This window comes from Tenrec ecaudatus, chromosome 8, assembly GCF_050624435.1.
Source record: "Tenrec ecaudatus isolate mTenEca1 chromosome 8, mTenEca1.hap1, whole genome shotgun sequence".
Taxonomy (NCBI): Eukaryota; Metazoa; Chordata; class Mammalia; order Afrosoricida; family Tenrecidae; genus Tenrec; species Tenrec ecaudatus.
In genome coordinates this window covers 82,090,643-82,114,682 of record NC_134537.1, presented here as the reverse complement: position 1 = coordinate 82,114,682, position 24,040 = coordinate 82,090,643, and the positions used below count along the sequence as shown (strand labels likewise).

At 40.5% G+C, this 24,040-nt stretch overlaps 2 protein-coding genes across 12 annotated transcripts in view; one reads left to right on the top strand and one right to left on the bottom strand.

The window, feature by feature from the left end:
• The window catches only part of INTS9 (integrator complex subunit 9), a 108,568-nt gene extending 100,940 nt beyond the window's left edge, over positions 1-7,628 (bottom strand). The window contains exon 1 of the mRNA XM_075556452.1: positions 7,313-7,628. Coding sequence (XP_075412567.1) covers positions 7,313-7,321 — 9 coding nt within the window. The 5' untranslated portion in view covers positions 7,322-7,628. The remainder of the gene's footprint in view (positions 1-7,312) is intronic.
• Positions 7,629-7,829: 201 nt separating this feature from the next.
• Positions 7,830-24,040, top strand: part of HMBOX1 (homeobox containing 1) — a 193,228-nt gene continuing 177,017 nt past the window's right edge. For 10 of the 11 annotated variants that reach the window (XR_012785738.1, XR_012785737.1, XR_012785736.1 and 7 more), the window contains exon 1: positions 7,830-8,123. The gene's annotated coding sequence lies outside the window, so the exon portion shown is untranslated. Of the gene's footprint in view, positions 8,124-8,663; positions 8,903-24,040 lie in introns of those variants that run through there. The other variant, XM_075556444.1, reaches the window with a different exon arrangement.

Genomic DNA, 24,040 nt, shown 5'->3' with positions numbered 1-24,040 from the left:
CCTAAAAGCTCCACCCGCCCACCCTTTTTGTTTTTTAGGGAGGATTTTGTGTTTTCTTTTGGGTTGTAGTAAATGTTTATTTTAAGTCTGATTTATTTATATTTCTTGTTTTTTATCAGGCTATCTCTGAAGTACAGAGAAACTATTTCTGGCTGTTCTGTTTTCCAAGGATACCTTGCAATTTTCTTTTAAAGCCACAGAAGTTTTTTAACTTCTGAGTCTGTTTTGTACCCACTAAGAGTTTAAGTTATTAAAACTATTGTTTTCTCGAAAGCCTGAAAATGGCTCTCAAGATATAATTAACTGCCCAGGACAAACAATGAAACACAAATAGATCTCCCCTTTGGAAAATAACTTATTGTTGGGCCATGTGAAAGAACCTCACTTTACCAACAACTTGAGTAATTGGGAAGAAGAAAACAGTTAGCTATAGTAAGTAGGCTAAAATGCACAAAAAATTATACCCAAAAAGCCAACATCACAGTGGCATGTCCGATTAAAGACGCATGTCCACGCATATCAGAAAAAGAAATCAGAGAACGCCAGCTCCACTTCTATTCCAGACTATCCAGGAGATAGGAGCCAGAGAAAACACAACACAGAAAGAAAAATGGTTACAGAATATTTTCAAAGTTATACATTTGGAAAACAAACAAGGGTCAACTGGAAAACTACTAACAAATAAGAGAATTTGATAAGGGGAAGGTAGAGAATATTAATAATAAGTAGCCTTTTACATATAAACTATAGAATAAAAGATTATATAACTAAAAATATAAAATATTTAGATACACATTTAACAAGAAATAGTCAAGCTCTACAGTAAGAAAAGGAGTCCCTGGGCAATGCTCAATTGCTAAACAAAAATTTGACAGTTTGAACCACCCAGAAGCACCTGGATGAAAGGCCTGCTGATCTGTTTCTGAAAAGTTATTTCCTTGAAACGTTTCTAGAGCCATTCTACACTCAGAAAATCCACTGCCAACAAGTCAGTCCTAATCCACAGGGACTTATAAAGGGTCTCCAAGGCTGTAAATCTTTAAGGGGGCATATAGTTTCATTGTTCTCCCAATGAGCAATTTGTGGCTTTGAACCTCCAACCTTGTAGTTATTCTGATGTTTACTGGACAGTACTATCAGGACTCCAAACAAAGCATTTCTACACTGCATATATGAGGTTGCCCTGAGTCCAAACTGACTCAATGAAATCAATTACATACTAAGAAAATGTTGGGGGGGGGATTATAAAAAGGGCTGTAAAAGAAAGTTTAAATAAAGACATTTTTTTTTGTACTGAAATTCCACAAAATCACAAAGCCAATGATTGATCTTCCATAAAGGCAGAATCTAGGTCTGTTTTGTTCACTGCAACAGACCCCATACCTAGAGAGTAAAGCCCACACAGAGAAAGTGTTCAGCCAGATCTGCAGACTGAATAAATGTCTGGTGATGGCAGATCAAGGGTCCATTTGCAGCTAAACCTCTGGGTGTTTAGCAAATGGAGGTGATTTTCATTAAGAATGGCTGGGTTTTGCTGAGTTCCACAGCCATACTGCACCCTCGGCCCTTGTCAGTTATCTGAGTTTCAGAGGAAACTAACCACAAAATGAATGTGCTACCGCTGTAATAGCAACAGTAATACTGTCAGGCTTGTATTCGTAGGATGGCATTCTTGCTTAGCTAATTAATCACAAGCAAGCCAGATCTCTCTCCCCCCAATTCACTGGTTATTACAGGAAAAACTGTCATCAATGTACTTTTGTTTCTTACCCTTGCTAAGTTTAAAACAAAAAGTCTTCAGAGTAACAATTTAGAACTTTGTGATCTCCACCAGTAAACACTAATTTTTATGGCAGAGTACTTTTGAACAAGGTCCTTAACTTGGCCTGTGTCACATACAGCCTCTCAGAATTTGAGGAAATCCTGAAAGGAAAAACAAAAATAAAAAGCCACCTATTGTCCTGAGGTTGTGATAAAATATGACCTTTCAAAAGCCTGAAATGATATTATAGCACAAAGACACATGAGGGCACTCTCATCAACCAGCAAGGAGAAACAGAAAGCTCTTGAAACCTGGGCGACATTTAACAATTGTACTGCAGTAGGAGGATGAAAGACTAGTAAAATTGTGAATATGTGTAATCTGTAGCTAAGAGATTTTCTGTTCATATTCCAAATTCTACGAAGCCAAAATAATTCTGCAACTATGTACAATGGAGACAAAGAACCCATCCCTCTCCTATCAAGGTGAGGATTCGCCACATCCCTTTCTAATGACTTGTTAGACTCATCTTGGGCAGGGTTTGGCCCTTTCAAGAACAGCTCTTCAAGCTGTCCAGAAATGAGCCCTGGCAGTGCCATCAGGGAAGTTCTGGGCTGTCAATCACAAGGTTGGCTGGGAAACTCACCAGCCGTTTCTGGGGAGAAAGACAAAGATTCACAGTCTCAGAAACCTTAAATAGGGGTGGCTGTACGTCCAAATCATCTGGCAGGCAGTGGGTTTGGTTTGATTTGCCTATATACAGGCAGTACCTGGCTTGCAAATGAGTTCAGTTCCTTAATCTGTTGTTAAGCTTTATTGTAGGTGAGTCGATAACAGTTAGGGACCCTTTGTATCTATGTCAGTTTATCAGATCTTTGTCACTGATTTGGGTACCTCTAACAGAGCAATACAATAATAATGATAACAAAGTTTTGACATGGGTAGCAAAGTAGTTCCTGATTGCTATTACGAACCATTGTTTGTACCTCTAATTTTAAATATAATACGCTTTACTGTGGTTGGAGACTGCCTATAATCGACAGTCCTGGTTGATACTTTACTTATCCTCCACTGAGAAGAGGCCATGACTCCATTTCTTTCTTCCGTCTGTTTTCCCAGAAGAAATGGTGAGTTAAAGCTTGAGACTTCCCCAAGCCAACAGAGATGAAACAGCATTTTGCACAAAAAAGCAGAGACCCTGGAAGAATATCATCTCCTGGACTTGAGTTTTCAAATTTGTAAATACAACTGTAACATGTAATTCCCCCCCACCAAATTCAGTAAGTGCGCTATAACAAACATTGAAATGACCTTTCTTTCACTCCTTTAACAAGAAAGCAACAATATTTGCAGTGAGCCTTGGACTTAGAGTCAATCAGGCTCATTCAGGAAGGATTACCATTAGTCTGAGTCATATTTAAGTTTCTGTCTAAGCAAAATTACAAATAATATCGTGTCATAGGATCTTTAGGGTCAAGTGTAATAGAGTGAAAAGCGTGAGAGATCTGAATTCTAAGGACTTACTGTGGTTGCATAATAGACCTTTGTTGACTGAATTAACTAGAGCATTCTCCCTATCTCTGGAATTATCCTTATAAAGTACATGGATTAAACATGCTATGTTACTGTTTCAGTTACTTTAACCTTCATCTATTAGAATGGCTAAGGAGGCCTGGTGGTACAGTGGTTACCTGTTAGGCTGCTAATCATTAGATTTTAACATTGGTAAAGTGGGACACCATTGATAAAACTCATATCCTGGTGAAATAGCCACATGGCAGCTGAAAACTGTATACCCTAGCTTGTCGTGCATTCTTTCAAAAAATCGGGACTTTTTAAAAATGCTGCGGGATGCAGGAAAAACTGTTCAAAATTGGGACTGTCCCGCCAAAAGCTGGACGTCTGGTCACCTTATAATTGCAAGGTCAGTAGTTCAAAACCACCAGCCACTCTGCAGAAGAAAGGAGGCTTTCTACTCCTAAAAACTTAGTCTCAAAACCCCACTGGGCCAATTCTACCCTGACCTATGAGGGTTGCCATGAGTCAGAATTGACTTGATGGCAGTGAATATTTGAAGGACTAGATCCTTGGCTTTTTCAGAGTCAACGCCGGCTAACTTTGACCTTTTACCAATAACGGTTAATTGTGCTATTCAACTTCAAATCATAGTGAGCTTTCCAACCCTGTTCCTGACTTCCAAAGTCCAACTGTCCTAATCTGAACAGCTGCCCCAAGAAGGAAACAATGTGCCAAATGAAAGAAGCTGGTCACAAAAGACCACATATTGTATGATTCCATTTATAAAGTGTCCACAATAAATAGACAAGTGATGGTGCTGTGGGTTATGCATTGGGCTAACCACAGATCAGTGGTTCAAGTCCATCAGGTGCTCCTAGGCAGAGAAATGAGGCTACTCCTGTAAAGATTGACAGCCTTGGAAACCCTATCTAGGGTGGCTGTGAGTTGGAATCCTCTCAGCAGCAGTGGGCTTATTTTTCTGGTTGGGGGTCGGTGGGAATGGAGGGTTTGGTGGATGATGGCTATGAGTTACAGGATTTATTTTAGGGATAATGAAAACGTTCTAGAATGGACTGTTATAAATAACACTCAGTAAATACACTGAAAACCATAGGATTGTGTACTTTAAACAAATAAATTGTATGGTATGTGAATTATATCTCAATGAAACAGTTGACACACATAAACACACACACAATGGGGGGCGGGGATCGGTCTTTTAAAAGTTTGTGGGAAAATTTCATTCTCTTTTAGTCCCTTTCCCCATAAACGTTGTTTCCTAAGAGGAAGAGAAAGAATAAGGTTCTAGCAGGGCTTTGACCTGTAATTTTTCCCATCCTGGTTCGCCCAAATTTTAAAAATCTCAATGCTTTGGTTTTGCTTCCATAGGCATGGTTAGGCCTAGAAGAATCAGAATGACAAGCTGGGATGCTCTCACCAACTACTATCATGTAATAAAAATGGACTCTGTGTTTCATGAAGGAGCCCGGTGGCACAATGCTTACGAGTTGGGCTTTGCAGGGTTAGTAGTTTGAAACCACTATCAGCTCCATGAGTAGAAAGGGCTTTCTACTCCCAAGAACAATTACAACCTTGGATTGGCTCCTTAGCCATTCATCTAGATGAAGGTTAAAGCAACTAAAACAATATGGCACAGTTCCAGAACACAGTTCTACCCTGTCTTAAAGGCGTCACTATGAGTCGACATCCACTGGGTGAATTTTTATGTTTCATTATATAAATGGATAACATGGCATACCACATAGTTCTAAAGTAGTTCGTAAAGTTAAACACTTTAGGCTCTGGGAAAAGTCTAACTCAGTGGAAGACAATGTTTTGGAGACCTTGTAGGCATGTTGAGAGGAATTGTATATTACACATAATTTATCACCAAGCAAATGAATTTTAGTATGTAATAAATGGATCACAGAGCCCTGATGGTGTAGGGGTTACTGATTGGCTGTGATCTACATGGTCTGTAGTTCCAAACCCCCTCAGGGAAAGAATGAGCTTTCGACACATACACAGTCTCGGAAACTCACAGGGGCTCACCACGAGCAAGCACTAACGTGATGGCCGTGAGTTTTTAATACATAGATTAAAAGAAGGAGTGCTCAGAGAATACTCTCCCTGTCTACTCTCAACTCCTCATGCCCCCAGCATCTTTTGCTTAGGAGAGAAAACTTTTTTCTAGTGTTCCCTTATCTCTTCCATGTTTTCATACCTCTAAGTAAATTAAGAAAGATGATCTTGTCAGCAAGTCAGAGTATATGTAACCCTGGCTCTCAGATACCTTCAGCAAAGGAGTAGTATTGGGAAAAACTGAGCACATCAAGTGTACTCTGTCCTTTATCAAAAATATAGTCCTGCTTCCAACCATCAAGGTATTAAGTTCTTCTGCTCTTTAAAAAAAAATAATTTAAGAAGAACATTGTCTTTTTTTTGTTGAGTTGCTAGGATTATTTTCCTTTGCTCTTATGAGTTGAATGGGCTCTGGCCTACTTATCCTTCAAGGATCAGTTCAAGTGTCGCCTTTCTAGGAAGCTCTCTCTGACCTCTCCAGCTGCCCATCATCTCAATTCTCAAATCCCTCAACATGCTTCTATGTTACCTAAATTATGATTTGGGCTCATTTTTCTGTCTTCTTCATTAGATCACATGCTTCTATAGGGCATATATATATATATATATATATATATGATTGCAGAACTGAATATATATACATATTTCAGTTCTGCAATCTTCAACGTTTAACACATGGACCTGGAATCAAGTAGATACTCTCAAGGTTTATTGCCCTTTTACAAGGTACTGTCATGGCTATTGGGTTAATTCTGACTCATACCAACCCTCTAGAGCAGGGCAGTGGGCTTTGATGTTGTAACTTCTTTACTGAAGCAGAAAGCCTTATCTTTCTCCCTCAGAGCAGCTGATGGGTTCAAACTGCTGACTTTAGGATTAGCAGCCCAATCTGTAATCCATTACACGACCAGAGCACCTTACATAAGTGACTTTAAATGGACAAAGTTTTGGAGTTAAGTGCTACCTTAAAAACTTTCTTTAACTTCCACTCTGCAAATAGCTGACACTGCAAAGAGTATGCCCGTACACTTTGTATTCTTATCAAATGGCAGTGAGAGTTCGGTATACTCTGGAAATGCTTATTTAAATAGTTATATAAATAGAAAAGCAAACCATTTATTTTTGTACATAATTGACAAAGAATGGAGAGCTTGACAACTTGGCCCCAAGATCTTAAGGTTGTGAAAAGTTGACGGTCATGTTCCGATTCTTCTAACTGTGCCATTGCTAATCCAATATGATTAGAACATACTCACTTGTAGATCTGTGTGCACATTGAAAGTATAGGTCCAAATAAAGATCTGAGAAGCTTTCCTGTATATCAAGTGTTTGCGCTTTGCGATCCAAGGCTTCCTTAAGGCATTTTCATGCTCCATTGAACCTTTGCTCATGCAAGCCCTTCAGCTCTACACCAGTATGCCAACACATTTCTTCTCTATCCAAATCATTCCAAATCATTTACGGGGTGTACGACTCACATCCCCCAACCAACACCACACGCTGGTCTCGTCGTCTTTTGAATGAAAAGGGTAATTATAATTAGAAAACTTAATAAGTTATTCTACTGTCTACCCAAAGTCTTTTCCACAAGGGCAAGGAAAAGAGCTTAAAGTGTTATCAAACGAGGGTGCCTGTTACTACACTCACGTGGAAGCTCAGAAGTCATAAGTATGTTCCCATCCTAGTTCTTAGATGAAGGAACGAGACCTTCAACTTCTTATCTGACGAAAGGGACCTAACAGTGAGTAAGATCTGACTCCTTTCAGAGTAAAGGAGGTGGCGGGTGGGGGGAATTATAAGTACTCAACAACAAAAAGCAGTTATCCTCTTGGTGCACCCTACTTTCCACTTCCGAAACAGCCACCCCGCCTCCCGACGGTTCGTTTCCCAAGGTGTAAACGAAGTCCAAAAGGATATGGCATCGCCTTTGTCCTATAAGTGGAGACTCACCAATTTCATATTGGACTTTAGGTTGTTCAATATCAGTCACTCGACTCCACACATCCAGGAAGCACCTTCCGGTTCAATCTCCGCCACCAACCTGAAGAGAGCATTACGGGACATGCAGTCTCTACTCCCGGCCCTTCCCGGGCATCATGGGAAATGTAGTCATACCCAGAGATGCACCAAGGGAAATGTGATCATAGAGATTATTTATATATATATAATTTTTTCCCCTCTGAACTCTTTCCGTCAGCTCAAATATCTCCGCAGCCTCTTCGTCCTCCCCCTCCACGCCAGCATGATATCATGTCCCCCATTTCGGTCTGGGACTCCCTGGAATTCTGGGATGTGTAGTCTCTACGTCTCTGGATTCCCTTTGCCCTCTTCCCTTTGGGCAGACGGATGGACGCAAGTCTTGCTGGGAGTTGTAGTTCCCCAGGGCCTCCAGGCACCGAGTTCCGTGCTTTTACTCAAGGGAGGTCGGAACTACAACTCCCAGGGCCGCCCGGCGGCAGCAGGTGGGAGCGGGGCTGTTGATATCAATATGGCGGTTGTCAGCCAGACAAAGACAGTCAGTCTAATGTGATTGAGACAAGGGAGCTTTTTCAGGGGGAGACGGGGAGATAGTGGCCTCCCCTCCCCCTTCTCCTCTTCCTGTGCCGGCCTCAACCCCTCCCAAGTTCCTTCCCGACGGGCGCCCCACACGGAAGACACCCCTCCCCCTCCCGCTTTTCCCTCCTCCCTAGCTCAGCCCTTCGCACTGGGACATTGGGGAGGGGGCTGTGCGGAGCGGAGAGAACTCTGCCAGGATTCTGAGGTGAGTTGAGCGGATTTGAAGCTAGACTACCTCAAGTGTCTTCCCTCACTTCTTTCTCTTTACTTAAAAACATGCCCCCTCCCCCGAGGTTTTTGGGAGAAAGTGAGTGGGATGGGGAAGGGTCTCCTGAGTGGCCGGATCGAGAGGTGGGAGAAAGCCGGGGGCTTCCGAGTGTGTGACCCGGACGTAGCCTGTGGGGTGGGGCAGTTTATGGGGTGCTTTAATGGAAAGGCGTCGGCTTCTCTTCAACTCTTTTCTCCTCGTCTCCTCCACAATGGGCGGAAGGTTTGAATCCGGGAGGTGGGGTCTCCCGAGTGGAGTTGGGGAAACTGCGCGTGATTTTGAGGCGTGTTGGTTGGTTTGGTATGTATAAGTGTGTTTTGAACTGCTACGTGTCCTTGGGTGATGCATGTGAACTGGATGCGTGTGTACAGACAAGAAGTTGGCTAGCCAGCAACATAGCTCTGAACCGGGCCTGGCTGAGCGGCGTGGGGAGGTCCTGCGCGTGGACGTCTGGCTGACGACGTGGTGCGGGCCGGCCTGGGGTGAGCAACTCGTTGGTGTCCCGCTCCCGGCGCCTCCTGGGCTCCGATCTCCACCCCAAACTCCGGGCGCAATTGTAGACATGCTCTGCCGTGGAGATGGGCGTTTGCATCCTTAAGGCATTGGATAGGTGGGAAAGGAAAAGTGTTCTTAATATTTTATTCCGGAACCGTGTGTTGGTTACACTGTTGGGGCTACTTTGAAAGGAGTCCTCCACCCACCCTCGGCCCGAAACGGTAGGCAGAGGTATCTGGTCGTCTCCGGGGTTAATATTTTAATAATTACTTAATAACTTGGGGTGGGGGCGGGGGAGGTCCGGAGTGCTGAATTGTGTATGTGTGTGCGTGTCTGCTCATGACACAGAATGACTGTAGTGTATGTTGAGCTAGGGCGACTTATTTTCGTACTAGGACAAACTGTTGGGAATCATTTGGGGGTATCTGAAAGGCGCTGCCTGTGTTTTTCTTCTACCCCACCCTGTTCTGCCTTGCATTTGCCTGAAAGCTAGGATGGAAGAGTGAGGAAACATTGGGTGAGTGAAGCGAAGAATGCAGTTGGGATTAAAGATACCATTCCGTGTGAAGTTGAATGGTATAAAGTGATTGCTGTTTTTATTTACTCTGAAGCTTTACATTCCTCATGTATCACACAGGGTAGAGGATGTGACTAGTTTTTTTTCCCCCCGGAATCTGTCAGGTAGAAGAAACACCTTCCTTCCTCCTCCTTTTTCTTCTTCCTCCCTTCCTGGGGTACAATATTTCTTTTCCTGGATGGACATAGTGTCTTCCGAGCCATTTTAATTTAGTTTGTGCTACTATAGTTGTGATTTTTATGTGTGCTTTTTGTGCATGGGTTTACCCCTTGTCCTGTAATATGCATCACTAGATGAAAACAGTCAATATTTGTTTTTTGTTTGCATTTATGCTACAGGTAATTTTCACGATAGGATTGCAGTGCTTTACATTGAACTTATTTTTAAATTGCACAATGAAGTTGTTAACTGTAGTTGAATGATGTTTATAAATCAAGTGGGGGAAATGTGGATTCTGAACATTTCAGTACTAATTTCTTGTTAGCTTCAGTTAGAGCTATATAAAGGAAGGGGATTGCAACATCTCTTGCTTCTTGCTGTCTTTCATATTCAATACCACTGAAGCAGGAGGATTTAAGAGCGTATATTTTGTACCTGCATCTGAAATAGAAGTTCTTTAATTAGCCTGCGTATGTGAATCTTGCAGTGTAATAGACTTTTAAATCACTAAAGGAATTGTCATACTCTCTATTTAGACTGCTGATAATTTAATGTGCTTACATATTGGCCCCAAACTTGTTAATTCTTGATACTACCAACTATAAGAAGGGACTTTAGATTCTATAAAAATTTAACTTCCCATCAATAGAATATAACATTTCAGCAGTTGGTCATTCACACAGATAAGCTGACTCTTAAGTGTGAGGTAACATATAGATTTAGATTGGCCTGAATAGGGGGGAAAAATATGGTTTCTAAATTATAAATTTAGAATATAGATTATGTTGGTAAAAAAGCTGAAATGTTAGTCTGTTATAGGTAGGGTTTCCAGAATTATTTGTATTAATCTTATATCTTAATGTGAAACAGCACTTTGTAAAAACTGAAGAAAAATCTTGTATAGCTAGCTATGTTGTTTTCTGAAGATATTCTTATAGTCACAGAGTTTTAAAGTGTTTAGTAATAATTTTAGCAAAAAAATCACAAAATGCTTGTTAAGAGATAGGAAAATGTAAGAATGTTGTGTCTACCACCTACCCTTAGCTCATGTTTTTGTTATAGTTGGGTTTTATTCTTTGGAAATGCAGGTATTTACTGCAAAAAGGCTTTCATTAAACTTTTTCTTACTAATAGTCTGATTGAAATCATTAAATGTAAGCCAGTTATATTCCTTGCACTCATTGGAGCGATTCTGTGCATTTTAAGCACTGGCATTAAAATGATCGAAAGCCTTACTGCAGGTTAAAGCGTAAAACACCCTCAGCATGTGGAAGTCATTTGGTTTATGAGAAAGTAGAAAGTCAGGGCATTGGTGCCTGGCCAGCTTAAAATTTCATCCCGTAACTGTGAAAGACACATTTATTTTCATCTGATCACATCTAAAAATGTTGCCTGCATTATGGGAAATTGAACATCCAGACTGTTTTTAACCCAATCTGTTGCTACTTTGATATGCTGCACATATTTGTACCGTTGTTCCTTTTTCCAAATATGCATGAAGGAGCTGTTAGGATCAGTTTTATATTATCTTCAATAGGCTTTATTTTTACTACTGCCAACACCAATTTCAGTCTTCTAGTAGCCTTCATTAAAATACTACTAACATTAACCCAATAACTCAGTATTGGTCGTTATAAAGTATACTGCAATAAATCTTGCATTGTTCACTGTTCATAGTAAATATTGATTGGGATAGCATTTCAGGTTTGTTTTAATATAATAGGAATATTCGTGCTTAATTTCTACATTTTGGGAGCTCTGTAAATGTTTAGTCCATCCCACTTTTAATATTTCAGAGCGATTTTTTCTTATTTCATTCTGGCTTTTGCTTGCATTATTTTTGTATTCAGATCTATAAACTTGAATTATTTATTTTGGGAATTAGAAATTAATTCCTGGATGTAATTTTTAATACATTATTTTTTGGAAAATACAAAAATTTGTAGAGAAACTTAGAAGTGTTGAGTGAAAATATGTTGACTTTGTATTATGTATCTGTTTTACTTATGTTTTTCTTGTCTACCTAAATTAATATTTTTCTTTTAACTGTTGGCTTTCCTTCTCAGTTTAGTGCCATATTGATTTATTAAAAATTATTATGAGTGGAAAATGCAGCATGTCTAGAGTGTCATACATCCATATATGCACTCACCCCAGAATGTTTGTTTTTATATGAAATTGATGCATAGCTACCCATCAGACATGCAGCTAGTAAAAGAATCTCAACTACAGAAAGCAAGCAGGAGACTCTGAACAGTGGCTCAAGCTAGAAACCATATGTTTTTGGACACTAAACAAGTGGCCTCAAACCCTTCTTTATAAGTGATTGAGTATTCTAATCCAATCGAAGGGCATTTAGGTTTTACATTTATTAAATTCCACATATTGGATATATTCTTGATAGCTCCTCTCCCATCTTATGGTCAGTGATGGTCTTTATGTGGTTTATTAAAAACATTTCATGGCTTTTTCATATATATGTACACCTGTATACACACGCACTGTATTTTTCAAAATATACAATATATGAAATATATAAATAAAATACAATATACTACTTAATAAATATATATAAACTTTTATGTAAACGTGTGTGACTATGGGAATGACGCTGCAAACTGGCAATAATTTAACAAAATCATTTTATTGGGGGCTCGTAGAACTTAACACAATCCATCCATCCGTTGTGTCAAGCACATTTGTACATTTGTTGCCATCATCATTTCAAAACATTTTCTTTCTACTTGAGCCCTTGATATCAGCTCCTGATTTTTTTCCTTTCCCTCCCTCCCTCATGAACCTTTGGTAATTTACAAATTATTATTTTTTCATGTCCTACACTGACCAAGGCCTCCCTTCACTCACTTTTCTGTTGTCCATCCCCCTGGGAGGGGGCTATAGGTATATAATTGTGATTGGTTCCCCTATCTCCCTCCACCTTGCCCATATCCCCTGGTATGGCTGTCAGTATTGGTCCCCAGTGGTTTATCTGTCATGGATTCCCTGTGTTTCCAGCTCTTATCTGTACCTATGTACATGCTCTGGTCTAGCAAGATTTGTAAGGTAGAATTGGTGTCATGATAGTGGGTGGGGGAAGCATTAAAGAACTAGAGGAAAATTGTATGTTTCATCAGTGCTATACTGCACCCTGGCTGGCTCATCTCCTCTCTCCCTGTGACCCTTCTGTAAGGGGAAGTCCAGTTGCCTACAGATGTACTTTGGGTCTCCACTCCATACTCCCCCTCATTCACAGTGTTACAGTTTTTTGTTCTGGGTCTTTGTTGCCTGATACCTGATCCTATCGACACCTTGTGATCACACAGACTGGTGTGCTTCTTCCATGTGGACTTTGTTGCTTCTCAGCTAGATGGCTGCTTGTATATCTTCAAGCTTTAAGACCCCAGATACTATATCTTTTGATAGCCGGCCACCATCAGCTTTCTTCACCACATTTGCTTATGTACCCGCTTTGTATTCAGCGATTGTGTTAGGAAAGTGAGCATCATGGAATGCCAGGTTAATAGAACCTGTTCTTGTGTTGAGGGAGTACTTCAGTGGAGCCCAATGTCCATCTGCTACCTTAATACTAAATCTATAAATATATGCACATAGATCTATTTCCTCATCATATATAAATATATTTACGTATGTACATGCCTCTATTTAGATCTGTGTAAATCTGACAATAATTTTAATGTGACTATTACTAAACTGAGTATGATTAAAAACTGTATGTGCTTTAAAGTTTGCATAAAATAGTAGTATTAAAATGTGAAGGTGTTTGGTTGGGCCTTGTGTTTCAAGCCTTGGAATCATCCTAACTGTTCCAGTCAAATTATGAAGCTCAGGTGATTTTTCACCTTTTATATCCATTGTCTTCTTTTCATTTTATTGCTGTTCTGGTTTACTATCAGTCTGATCTTAACTAATCTTTCTGGTTTGTTTGTCTTAGTCATTCTACTTTTGTAGCTGAAGGATGTTGCTTAAAATAAAGGACATATTTTATTATCAGCTACTGTTTTGCCCATTCCTTCAGTAGCTCCCTAGTCTTTCAAATTTTAAATCCAAGTTCTTATCCCACCTGTATACTTTTGTCCATTTTTTTTGCATTGTACATGCAGATAGTCTGTGTCTCAAACTTGCATTCAGCAGTAAGGCTACTAGGAATGAAGCACATGCATCCACAGGCATCAGCCATTCTATGGCTACTACTTTTATTTTGATAGAGCTAGATCCACAAGATACATGTATTGGAAAAGTGAAAGTTATTATTTATAGAAAGCAAAGAACAAACCAATAACAGAAGCTCCCAGAAAGGAACACCCCCCTGCAACTCCCCACCCCTCGCTCCCTATCCCCTCCCAAGTTACCCATGGCCATTTTTATGTCACTGGGCAGGCATACTGTGGTTCAGATCAGGTGATGTGTTCGTGTCTCTGCTCCCACTGACTGCTTCCATGCTGCCTCAGACATCTGCTCCGCCACTGGACTTCACTAGCAAGAAGACCTGCATAAAATCTCCCGAGCCTCTGCTGCTGGGCTGGTCTAAACTTCTGTTGAGTCCCACCAACCTCAGAGACTCTTACTACTATGATACCTGAACCAGTGTCTGGTGGGAGTGATGGCGGGTGGAGGGAGAGGTGGGATGAAGTGATGCAACCTCTGCACAGAGCACTTGCCAGGCCTTTCTTGTTTTGCACCTGAAAGCATGTAGCTTGATCTACTATCCTGAACCATTTTGCTTACTGTCCTGAACCATGTACATTTTTACAGCTATTCTGAATCTGCTACTGGTTATTAGGTTCTAAGCACAGAGACTCCAGGTACTTGGTCCAAAGGGTGCTGTTCACTCCAGACTCTTGTACACATGAGTGCACACATACATGTATGCATTTATTTCTTAGTCAGAATATGCACAGCAAAACACATACTAGTTTATACATGTACAATTCAGTGACATTCTTCGAGTTGTGCAACAATTCTAGCTCCCTCTTTCTGAATTCTTCCACTATTCCTATAAACTCAACTGCCCTTCAGGTTTCCTATTTAATATTGTGAGTTGCTGGTATTAATCTGGACATCTTAAAAGCACATAATACTCATAGGAGATCGTCTTTTTTAACGAAACTGAACTATTGTCTGGTTTTAAGATTTCAGGGGTATTTTGGTTTAATGTCTAAAGATTATTTTAGCTAGATTCTTCTTGATGGTAGTTACTAGGCCCCCTCACACTTTTGTGGGTTGGGTCTTTATTGAAGCCTACCCCTTGTCAATTTTAAGCCAAGGGACTCCCAGCAGGACCATGAACTGACCAATCCCCTCGGTGGACTGTAAGTCACTCAATTTGCATAACTCCAGTCAGTCAATCTGTGGCAGTTCAGGACCATGACTAGAGAGGCCATTGTAAAGCAATTCATTGCACCACACCTTGTGTGTCCAAATCCTGGCTTTGCCACTTACTGTCTAGATGACCTTGAACAAGTCATTTCCTCTGCTTGACTCAGTTTATCTGTAGGGTGGGATTAAAGGTGGTATCTATTTAATAGAATTAGTATCTGACCTTGGAATGTTACAAGACTTTATAATGCTTTGGGTTCTTTATGCTGCTGCTGGTGTTAGTTGTTGTCAAGTGGCTTCTGACTCCTGGCAGCTCTGTGTGCAACAGAATGAAGTGTTGCCCAGTCCTGTGCCATGCTCACATTTGTCCATATGCTTGAGCCCATCCTCGCAGTCGCTGGGAATCTTACCACTCTATCCCACTGAAGGGGTCTCCTTTTTTGCTGATCCTCTATCAAACATAATGCCCTTCTCTAGGAACTGGGCCCTCCAGATAACCTCTAAAGAAAGCAAGATAAAGTCTTGCAAACCTCACGTTCAAGTCTAAGGAGCATTCTAAAACAAATTATTCATTCTCCCATGATGCCAACACCACCACAGTCTCACAGTTATGCAGCTTTCATATGTATATGACGTGATTAAAAACACCATGGCTTGAGCCAGGTGGACCTTCTCCTCAATATGACCTCCTTGTTTTCAACATTTAAAAGAGGGCTTTTGCAGCAGGTTTGCTGAGTGTATGCCTCATCCGATTTCCTGACTGCTATTGCATGGGCATTGATTATGGATCCAAGTGAACTGAAATCTTTGGCAGTGTCAATTTTTTCTCTGCTTATCAAGGTGCTGCTGACAGGTCCACTGTGAGAATATTTGTTTTATGTGAAAGTGTAATCTATGCTGAGGGCTGTAGTCTTTTTTTATAACACTTGTGCATTTTTTAAACAACCCCCACATATTAAGTTCCAATGATGTCTACATACATTGTGTGTGCATGTTACTTCTGTGTGTGTGAACATATAGTGCCTATTTCAAGCCCTCCTCACTTTCAGCAAGACAGGTGTCATCTGCATATCGCAGGTTGTTAATTAGTCATTCCTCCAATCTGATGGGGATTAAAAATAGTACCTATTCATGGAATTATTGCAAGCCCTCAGAATGCTGTTGAGTCCTGAAGAGCTCTTGGCATATCATAAGTGTTAACTATTATAATTATCACTTCATGACAGAAATTTTATGTTTTTACTTTGACTCACGTTTCAGCACTCCCTGCCCTCCTTTACCCTATACTTTAGCTGTGCCAAACAAGCATTCTTTAGCATAGATGGGGCACACTTTAACACACTTGCCTAAGAGTTGCATTTGTTAGCATCTTCAAGTGCGAAGAATTAATTGCAGGCTTTAAAGTGTCTTGCTTTATGAAAAATGATAATGTTTTCTGCTGGTGTCGTTTCTATGTGTGGGACCTCCACAAAGTTAATGGAAAAAATGGAATTAAAAGGTAATGGAATTGTTTGAAGCCCCTTTGTGATTCCCCCTACCCCTAAAATAAAAGAGTAATACTAGTGAGGTTAAGGCCTAATTTATGCTACAGTTTTTTTAAATTTACTTTCCTAGACCTGTTAACATGATTTTTATGTTTCTAACTTAGGTTTTCCCTTTTCTAATCTGTTTTCGATAAGATTGTCCACAAACTAAATGAAAGACCTATTAACTTTTAAAAGCCCCCTCCCCCCACCCAAATGTGAACTCTAGCTCCATTTCAGATGAAATGCTTACATTACTTTTGAGACATTTGATAGCTGAGGTGTATGATTTGGAAGGCACCTTTGAGACAGACAGGAAATTGTCTGATGTTTACGTACTGCTGTTTCATCCCTGAGGGTTGGTTGGCTAGTTTCTTTCCACTGCTGTAGGTTTCTCAAAGTGGCCGCTAATCCATGACATGTAGTGCTTTCTATGTATTTATCATTCTTTAAAAAAAAATTTATTGGGGGCTCATACAACTCTTATCACAATCCATACATACATCAATTGTATAAAGCACATTTGTGCATTCTTTACCCTCATCCTCAAAACATTTGCTCTCCACGTAAGCCACTGTCATCAGCTCCTCATTCCCCCTCCCTCCCTGCTCCCCCTGTACTTCTCATTCTTTCCTATGGGAGTAGAGGAGAGCTGAATGTCCTTCTCTTATCAAATCAGTCTTTCAGGGATAAATGTTAAAGAAAACTATTAGAGAATATAGTTAAGTGAGCAGTCTAGATCTTTGGACTGTAGTTTTTGTAGGAGACTAAAATTTAACTAGTTGCAACTACTTCTTATTTGCCAGTGTTTGCCTTATTGGAGCTTAGTTATTCATTGTGGAGAACTTGTGTTTTGTGTGTGTGTGTGTAGAAAGTGGTTTGTCAGTATTACCGTATATACTAGTGCGTGTAAAAAGTGGTTTGTCTGAGTATTGCTGTATATATTCAAATATAAGCTCACTTGAATCTCAGCCAAGGCACTTAATTTTACCACAGAAACTGTATAAAATGCTGAAAAACTCGTCATATACACGAGTATATATAGGTACTTTTATTTGAGTATTCCATTTTTTGAGTCAAAAATGTCTGTATTCATTTTATAAAATAGCAGTTTGGAATAGCTAATTCACACTGTTGGCAGAGGCAGAGATAGCGTATTCTTGTTTTCCGAGTGCTGTGTCATCCTTTTCAGTAAAATGCCATTTCCTCCTACAGGCTGCAGGTCAACGTTAAATAAAAATTCCACCATGGACTCAAACACAGCATCAATTGTGAGGTTGGTGCAAGGGCTGGCAGTGTTTTGTTCTAGTCATTATGAGTGGGAAATGACAGCCAGTGGTGCCTGATCTCTTCTGACATTGTCCTGAGGCAAGGTCATGTCCTATCTTTCTTGACCTATTCTGACACCAACCATTCCTCCCATGCTGCTCTACATCTCTGCTGGGTGCCATAATTTGTTGCAATAGCTACACAGAACCTACAGACAATATGGGATTTAGGGAGTTCATTAAGGGCGTTAATAGGTTACCAAAGTCGGGATCAGTAAACAGTAGATATACAGTCATTGATACACAATACCACCTCTCGTCAGCCAGCAACCAAGTCTCTTTCTCCTCATCAGTCTCTTAGCCACATGGCCCCTTGGCCTCACTTTCCATGTGCCAGGAAGCTCATGCTTCTCTGCCTCACAGTCCCAGTCTCTATGCTGCTCTCGTGGCTTTCTTGCCTTGGTTTCTGCCCTGTTTTGTTACTCTGTCCCAAAGTCTCTCCACCCCTTCAGAGAACTCTAATGTGCTCTTCTTCAGATGGTCCTGGGATTGCTCTCTTTGTTCTTGCTTCAGAGTTGGCTCTTATATGGAATTGTGGTTTTGGTTTTCTGGTGGACTGTGTTGTTATTGTTGAGTTGGTTCCAACTCACAGCAACCCTATGTACAACTGAACAGAACTCTGCCCAGACCTCAGCCATCTTCACAATTGATCTTATGTTTGAGCCCCGTGTTTTTTTGTTTTGTTTTTTTGAGCCCCTTGTTGTAGCCAATGTGCCCATCCCATGTAGGGTCTTCCTTGTTTTCAGTGCAAACCATCTTCCTCCTCGGAAAACAAAGGATGGTGATAAGCCACAACCTTTACTGAAAACCAAACTTAGGGCCTTCAAGTCAATTTTGAGTCCTAATGGCTCTACATAGTACAGGGTAGAGCTGCACCTAAACATTTCTGAGTCTGTACCTGTTTATAAAAGTAGAAAGCCTCATCTTTCTCCCTTGGAGTGGCTGGCAGTTTTGAGCTGCTGACCTTAAGGTTAGCAGTGCAAGATTTAACCACTAAGCCCCCAAGTCTCCTCCCTCTACTAAACTAGAGTCTAAAGGTAGACCCCACATAAATCCTGTAACAGAGAACTCCCTGCAAAATGAGATTATAACCACAGGCATAGAGCCCAGAATTAAAATTCACATAAAGAATGATGGTTAGAAAACAAACAGATTCACTGCTTTCAAGTTGATGTCGACTCAGTAACCCTAGAGAACAGGATAGAACTGCCTCTATGAGTTTCCGAGGCTGTAACTGTTTCCTAGAATAGAAAGCCCCTGTATCTCCCTCAGAGCGGCTGTGGACGTTGGGAGATAGCAGCCCAATGCCTAAACTTTGCACAACCAGGGCTCCACTTCCGGCGAGAAGGGCTATGTTAATTGACTACATCTCAATGCCTAATAACAACAGTTTGCTTTGTCAGCAGTTTTGGTCAATGCATATCCTTTTTTGAAGCACTTTATTCCCTTGGATTTTCCCTCTCTTTTTGGCTTGGCTTCTTTCATAGTCCTGTCTTTTGGGAGTCGTTGTCTTTCCCTCCAATAAATAACCCTGGTTTTCAAAGCTCTGCTTTGGAACTTCTTATCTGCGCATACTCTATAGGCAAGAACGTTTGCGCCTATAACCTAAAACATCTTAGACTCCTCCCATGAACGCAAGAGGGAACTTTATCATCCAACCATACATTTCTTCCTGGATTTGTCAAAAGTGCCTCTAAATCACGATTTCTGGAGTCAAATTCAGATGATCTCTTCTTCATTTGTTATGTTTTGCTGAAAGTGCCACAGCCAATTGATCTATTCAAGACAGAAACCTGGGGATTATGTTATCTTCCACACTGTCTTCTAGAGCTCTGTTTCCTACATCTTTCCTGAATTTTACCATTTCTCTCCCCTTCTATAGTTGCTCTGGTGCAAATCAAGATGACCTGGAAAGATTATTGTAAGCTTCTTAATAGTATGCCCTGGCACTGAGCTTGCCCTCTTTCCTCACAGCATACCTAATAGGTAGTGTTACTCCTTAAATCTTTCAGTACTAAACCATTGCCCTGTAGAGAGAATCATACAGACTATTTCATATGCTTTATGTGAGTCCCTATGATATTTGTACCCACTTGTTTCTTGTGTTCTTTCTTTGTGATTTCCTTCTTAACCTGATGTTATAGCTGTATTGAAGCTCTTTCCATTTCTCAGTTGTCCTGCATGTTGTTTGCCCTGAGGAAGACAATTCTCCATCTCACCTTATCTTCACTATCCCTTTTCTTCCTTCTCCACCTGGCAACCAGCAACAGTTGCCCTGGAGTTGACATAATGGGAACCCCATTTATGTCTCAGTAGAACAGTGCTCGTTAGGGTTTTCAAAGGCCGAGTTTGTTGGAAAGAGATCTTCAGGTCTTTCTCTGGAGGTTCTTTGGGTGGACTCAAGCCTCCCACCTTTTGATTAGCTGCCAAGCACATCATTATCACACTCTAAAATCAAATCCACTGCTATCACGTTGATTCTGACTCATTGCGACCCTGAGACTGTACAAAAGTACATGGCTTCATTTTTCTCTCTAGGAGTGACTGCTAATTTTGAGCACTTAACCTCTGTGCCACCAGAGCTCCTTACAACATCCATTAATTCTTCACTTCTCAATTTAAGTATAATCCCCTAGACCAGGGATGGGGAACCTCTTTTTTCTACTAAAGGCCATTTGGATATTTATAGCATCATTTGCAGACCATACAATCAACTTGGAAACCCACAGGGACAGTTCTACTCTGTCTTCCAGAGTCACTGAGTGAGATTCAACTCCGTGGCAGTGAGAGTGAGTGAGTGATACTTGACCAAACATCTAATTAACTCACTTCTAATGTAATGGCCAGAACTGCTCCTCTTGGGTCAGCCATGTGATGTTAGTTGGTATTGATGAAGGCCCGATGTTTCCCATCCCTGTCCTAGACTATTACTGCCTTGTATTTTTCTGGAATATTCTCTACTTTCCCTATCCTAATGCTCATCACAACATATGGTAATTTTCATCTTTTTCGCTCGACTGTAAACTCCACAATGGTAGAGCTGTGGGTAGAAGTATTTAAAATGTGTGTGCTGCACATTTATATAGCATCTGCATGGTGATCGATACACAGCAAATATTCAGTCCTTATTCGTTGAATGACTAGTAAGAGACTCTGTGATCCTTTAAAGAGAGACAGCCTGCTTGTAAATTAGTACAATACTTGAGACAGGTGAGTGACCTAGATTAACCAGTTTGAAATGTCTCTAGAAAGATCAGTGGTCTGTGCCCATAAAAATTTGTCTCAGAGATAGAAACGATTCAGGACAGATTAGAACTGCCCCTTAGGGTTCCCGGCACTGTCATCTTTAAAAAAACAGACGGTCTTAACTCTCTCCCCTGGAATGGTTCATGGGGTCTGGAGCAAAGCAGATGCTTGTGAAGCTAACCTGCACATAGCCAAGGGTTACACTGCTGTGCTACCAGGGCTCTTTCTGATAACAGCATCCCTATTTTCCCAAAGGTAACCCTCCTTCACAGTTAGCCTGGGAAACCTACCAGTCTCCATGATTCTCTCAAGGAGGGTCATATAGCCTACAGCAATGTGTATGTCCAAAAGAAAGGGTGGTGGGTTTTTTTTTGTTGCCTCAGAAACCTTAAGGAAGAATTCTACTCTGCTCTGTATGTAGGCTTGGTGTGAACTAGAATTGACTCAATAACTGTGTTTTAGTAGATTAGAGTTACATAAGCCTAAATGGTCAATAGGATATTAGAAAAATGATTGGGATGTATATAGTAAAACCTATGTGTAGGTATTTAAGGATGAAACTAATTATGGGACTAAATCTACAAAGTATTCATGCATGGTCAATGTGAAATTCAACTTATTAATCTAAATTCAACGTACTAATCATTCTCTCATTTAGCTATGGAGGAACAAATATGTGAACACATGTCTTACTTTTGGCCTTGAGCGTGACAAACATGTGCATCTAAAGCAGCCTAGCATTTTCGGACTTACAGCCTTGTACATGCAGCCATGACAGTTGATGCGGCAGTGTATTTGATATCCCTAGCCTAAGTAAGAGCTTGAGAAACATTTGAGTTGATAACTGAATATGTGGTTTTTAGTTTAGTTAGAATTTTTCTCTTTCTTTTAGTAAGAATCTGCTTATTGACTTAAAGTTTATTCTACTTTACTTGAAAACAATGCTTCACTTTAATACCTATCATGGAAATCTGTAGTACATTAGAAAAACTAACATGTTCTTTATTTGAAACAACTAAACATAAAAAATTTACAGAATACATCTTTATATTTCTTTAAAAGTGGTGATAAAAGAAATAATGCTGCATTAGGATATATGAGTAAAGAGCCTTGTTGGTGTCGTGGTTACACTACTGCATTCTGAAAAGTCAGCAGTATGAAATACCAGCCAGTCCATGAGAGAAAGATTGAACTTTTACTTCCGCTAACAGTACAGTTTCAGAAACTCACAGGGGCAGTTCTGCCCTGTCTCATAGGGTTGCTAGGAGTTCTCATTGACTTAATGGCAGTGAGTGAGTGAGAATATATGAGTAGGATACTTATGGTTGTAAAATAATAAAACTTGCCCAACCTAATGTATTTAAAGTACTCTTAAGGGTTGAATTTTGTCCCCTTGTGTATTGCAAGTCCTAACGTCAATGTCTGTGGTTGTAATAAGATTTGCAAAGTGATTATGTTCTTGAGGCATGATTAGTGTGGGGTGTATTTTGAGTTAATCTCTGTTGAGGTATTAAAGAGAATAAGCAATCCAGCAGAACAGAGATGAGAGGAGGGGGTGGGGTGGGAGAGATGCCAAGCAGCATGAGTTGTAAGGCCATAAGCTTTTGGCCAGGAGCAAAAAGCTCAGAAGACACAAGGACCATCCTCCAGAGTCAAAAGCCACAAAACCTTCTACCTATGACTAAAATCCAAACCTACTACTATGGATTGATAGGTTTGCACTGCTAACCTTACCTAATGGCACCACCTTGAAATCTGGCTCCTAGTCCATAACTTGTGAGAAATTAACATGCTTGTTAAAGCCATCCACATGTGTAATTTCTGTGGTAGCATTGCTAGATAACCAAGACGACTGTTCAGGCAATTTGTTGCTTTACTTACATGGAAAATCCAATGGTAATATAGGGTTAGGGCAAAATTGTTCCAGAGGCTTCAAGATGTCATTATTAATCTGTTTTGCTTTTATGTTGCATTATTTTAACTTGGCGTTCTCTACTTAAAAAAAAATCCGTTCTGAAGAGAAAATACAGTGGAATTCTTTTGTGTAAACTGAAATATTTGTAGTAGCCACCTTCGAAATACTGATGGTGCAGTAGTTAAAGTGCTTGACTGCCAGTCGAAAAGTTAGGAGTTTGAACCTACCAGCCATTCTGTGGGAGAAAGATGTGGCTGTCTGCTTTCATAAGGATTGCAGCCACCCAATTAAGAAATGGGAAATAGATATGAACAGACAGTTCACCAAAAATGAAGTACAAATGGCTAACAAACACATGAAAAAAATGCTCATGATCACTAGCCATCAGGGAAGTGCAAATTAAAACCACATTGCAAAACCTACCACTTTATATCCACAGTACTATCCCAAATTAAAAAAAAAATCGAAAACAAATGCTGGCAGGTTGTGGAGAGATTGGAACCCATATACAGTGCTGGTGAACTTGTAAATACATACAGCCATTGTGGAAAACGATGTGGTGATAAGTAACTAGGAATTGAAATCCCATATGATCCAGAATTACCATTATTAGGCATCTACCCTAAAGAAATAAGAGACAAACGTGAGTTGAAGTATGCTCTCCCATGTTTTTAGCAGCACAGTTCACAGTAGCATCTTGGATTGGGGAAAGGAACGGGAGCTTGCCTTGGGCACACGGAAGAATTATGACCAGTTGAGATGTAAATATGGCAAAAGGAGTTTATATCTTGTCTAGCTCGAGCTAGGGCTTTCTTCCCTTCACTGCCCAGCGTAGTGAGACCCAGTGTCCAAAAGGGAATCAGCCCCAAGTTCTTTGTTCCCTGGGCTTTTATGGGGCTAGGGACCGGGGGCAGTCCAGTATTGCTGTTCTTTAAACTTATTGGAGAAAACTTCTGGCATCAGCGTTGTTCAGTGGTGGTTGGCGAGTAGTTCCGCACGTATTTTCTTGACTGGTCAATTGGGGTTGGTGGTCACTGGTCCTTACTGGTCAGTCAGGGACAGGTGATGCCTTTTCTGACAGAATTACCTCAGTGTCCAGGAATCTGAAATTAGAGCTTAAGCCTGCCCCAGACTTTGGTTTTATACGGCCTGTCATGGTGCTAGTGCCGGCAGTTGTAAACCAGGACCCCAGAAGCAAAAGCTGGAAGCAGCCCAAATGCCCAACAGTGAGAAAGAAAGTATAAAGAAACTATGGTACATATACACAATGGAAT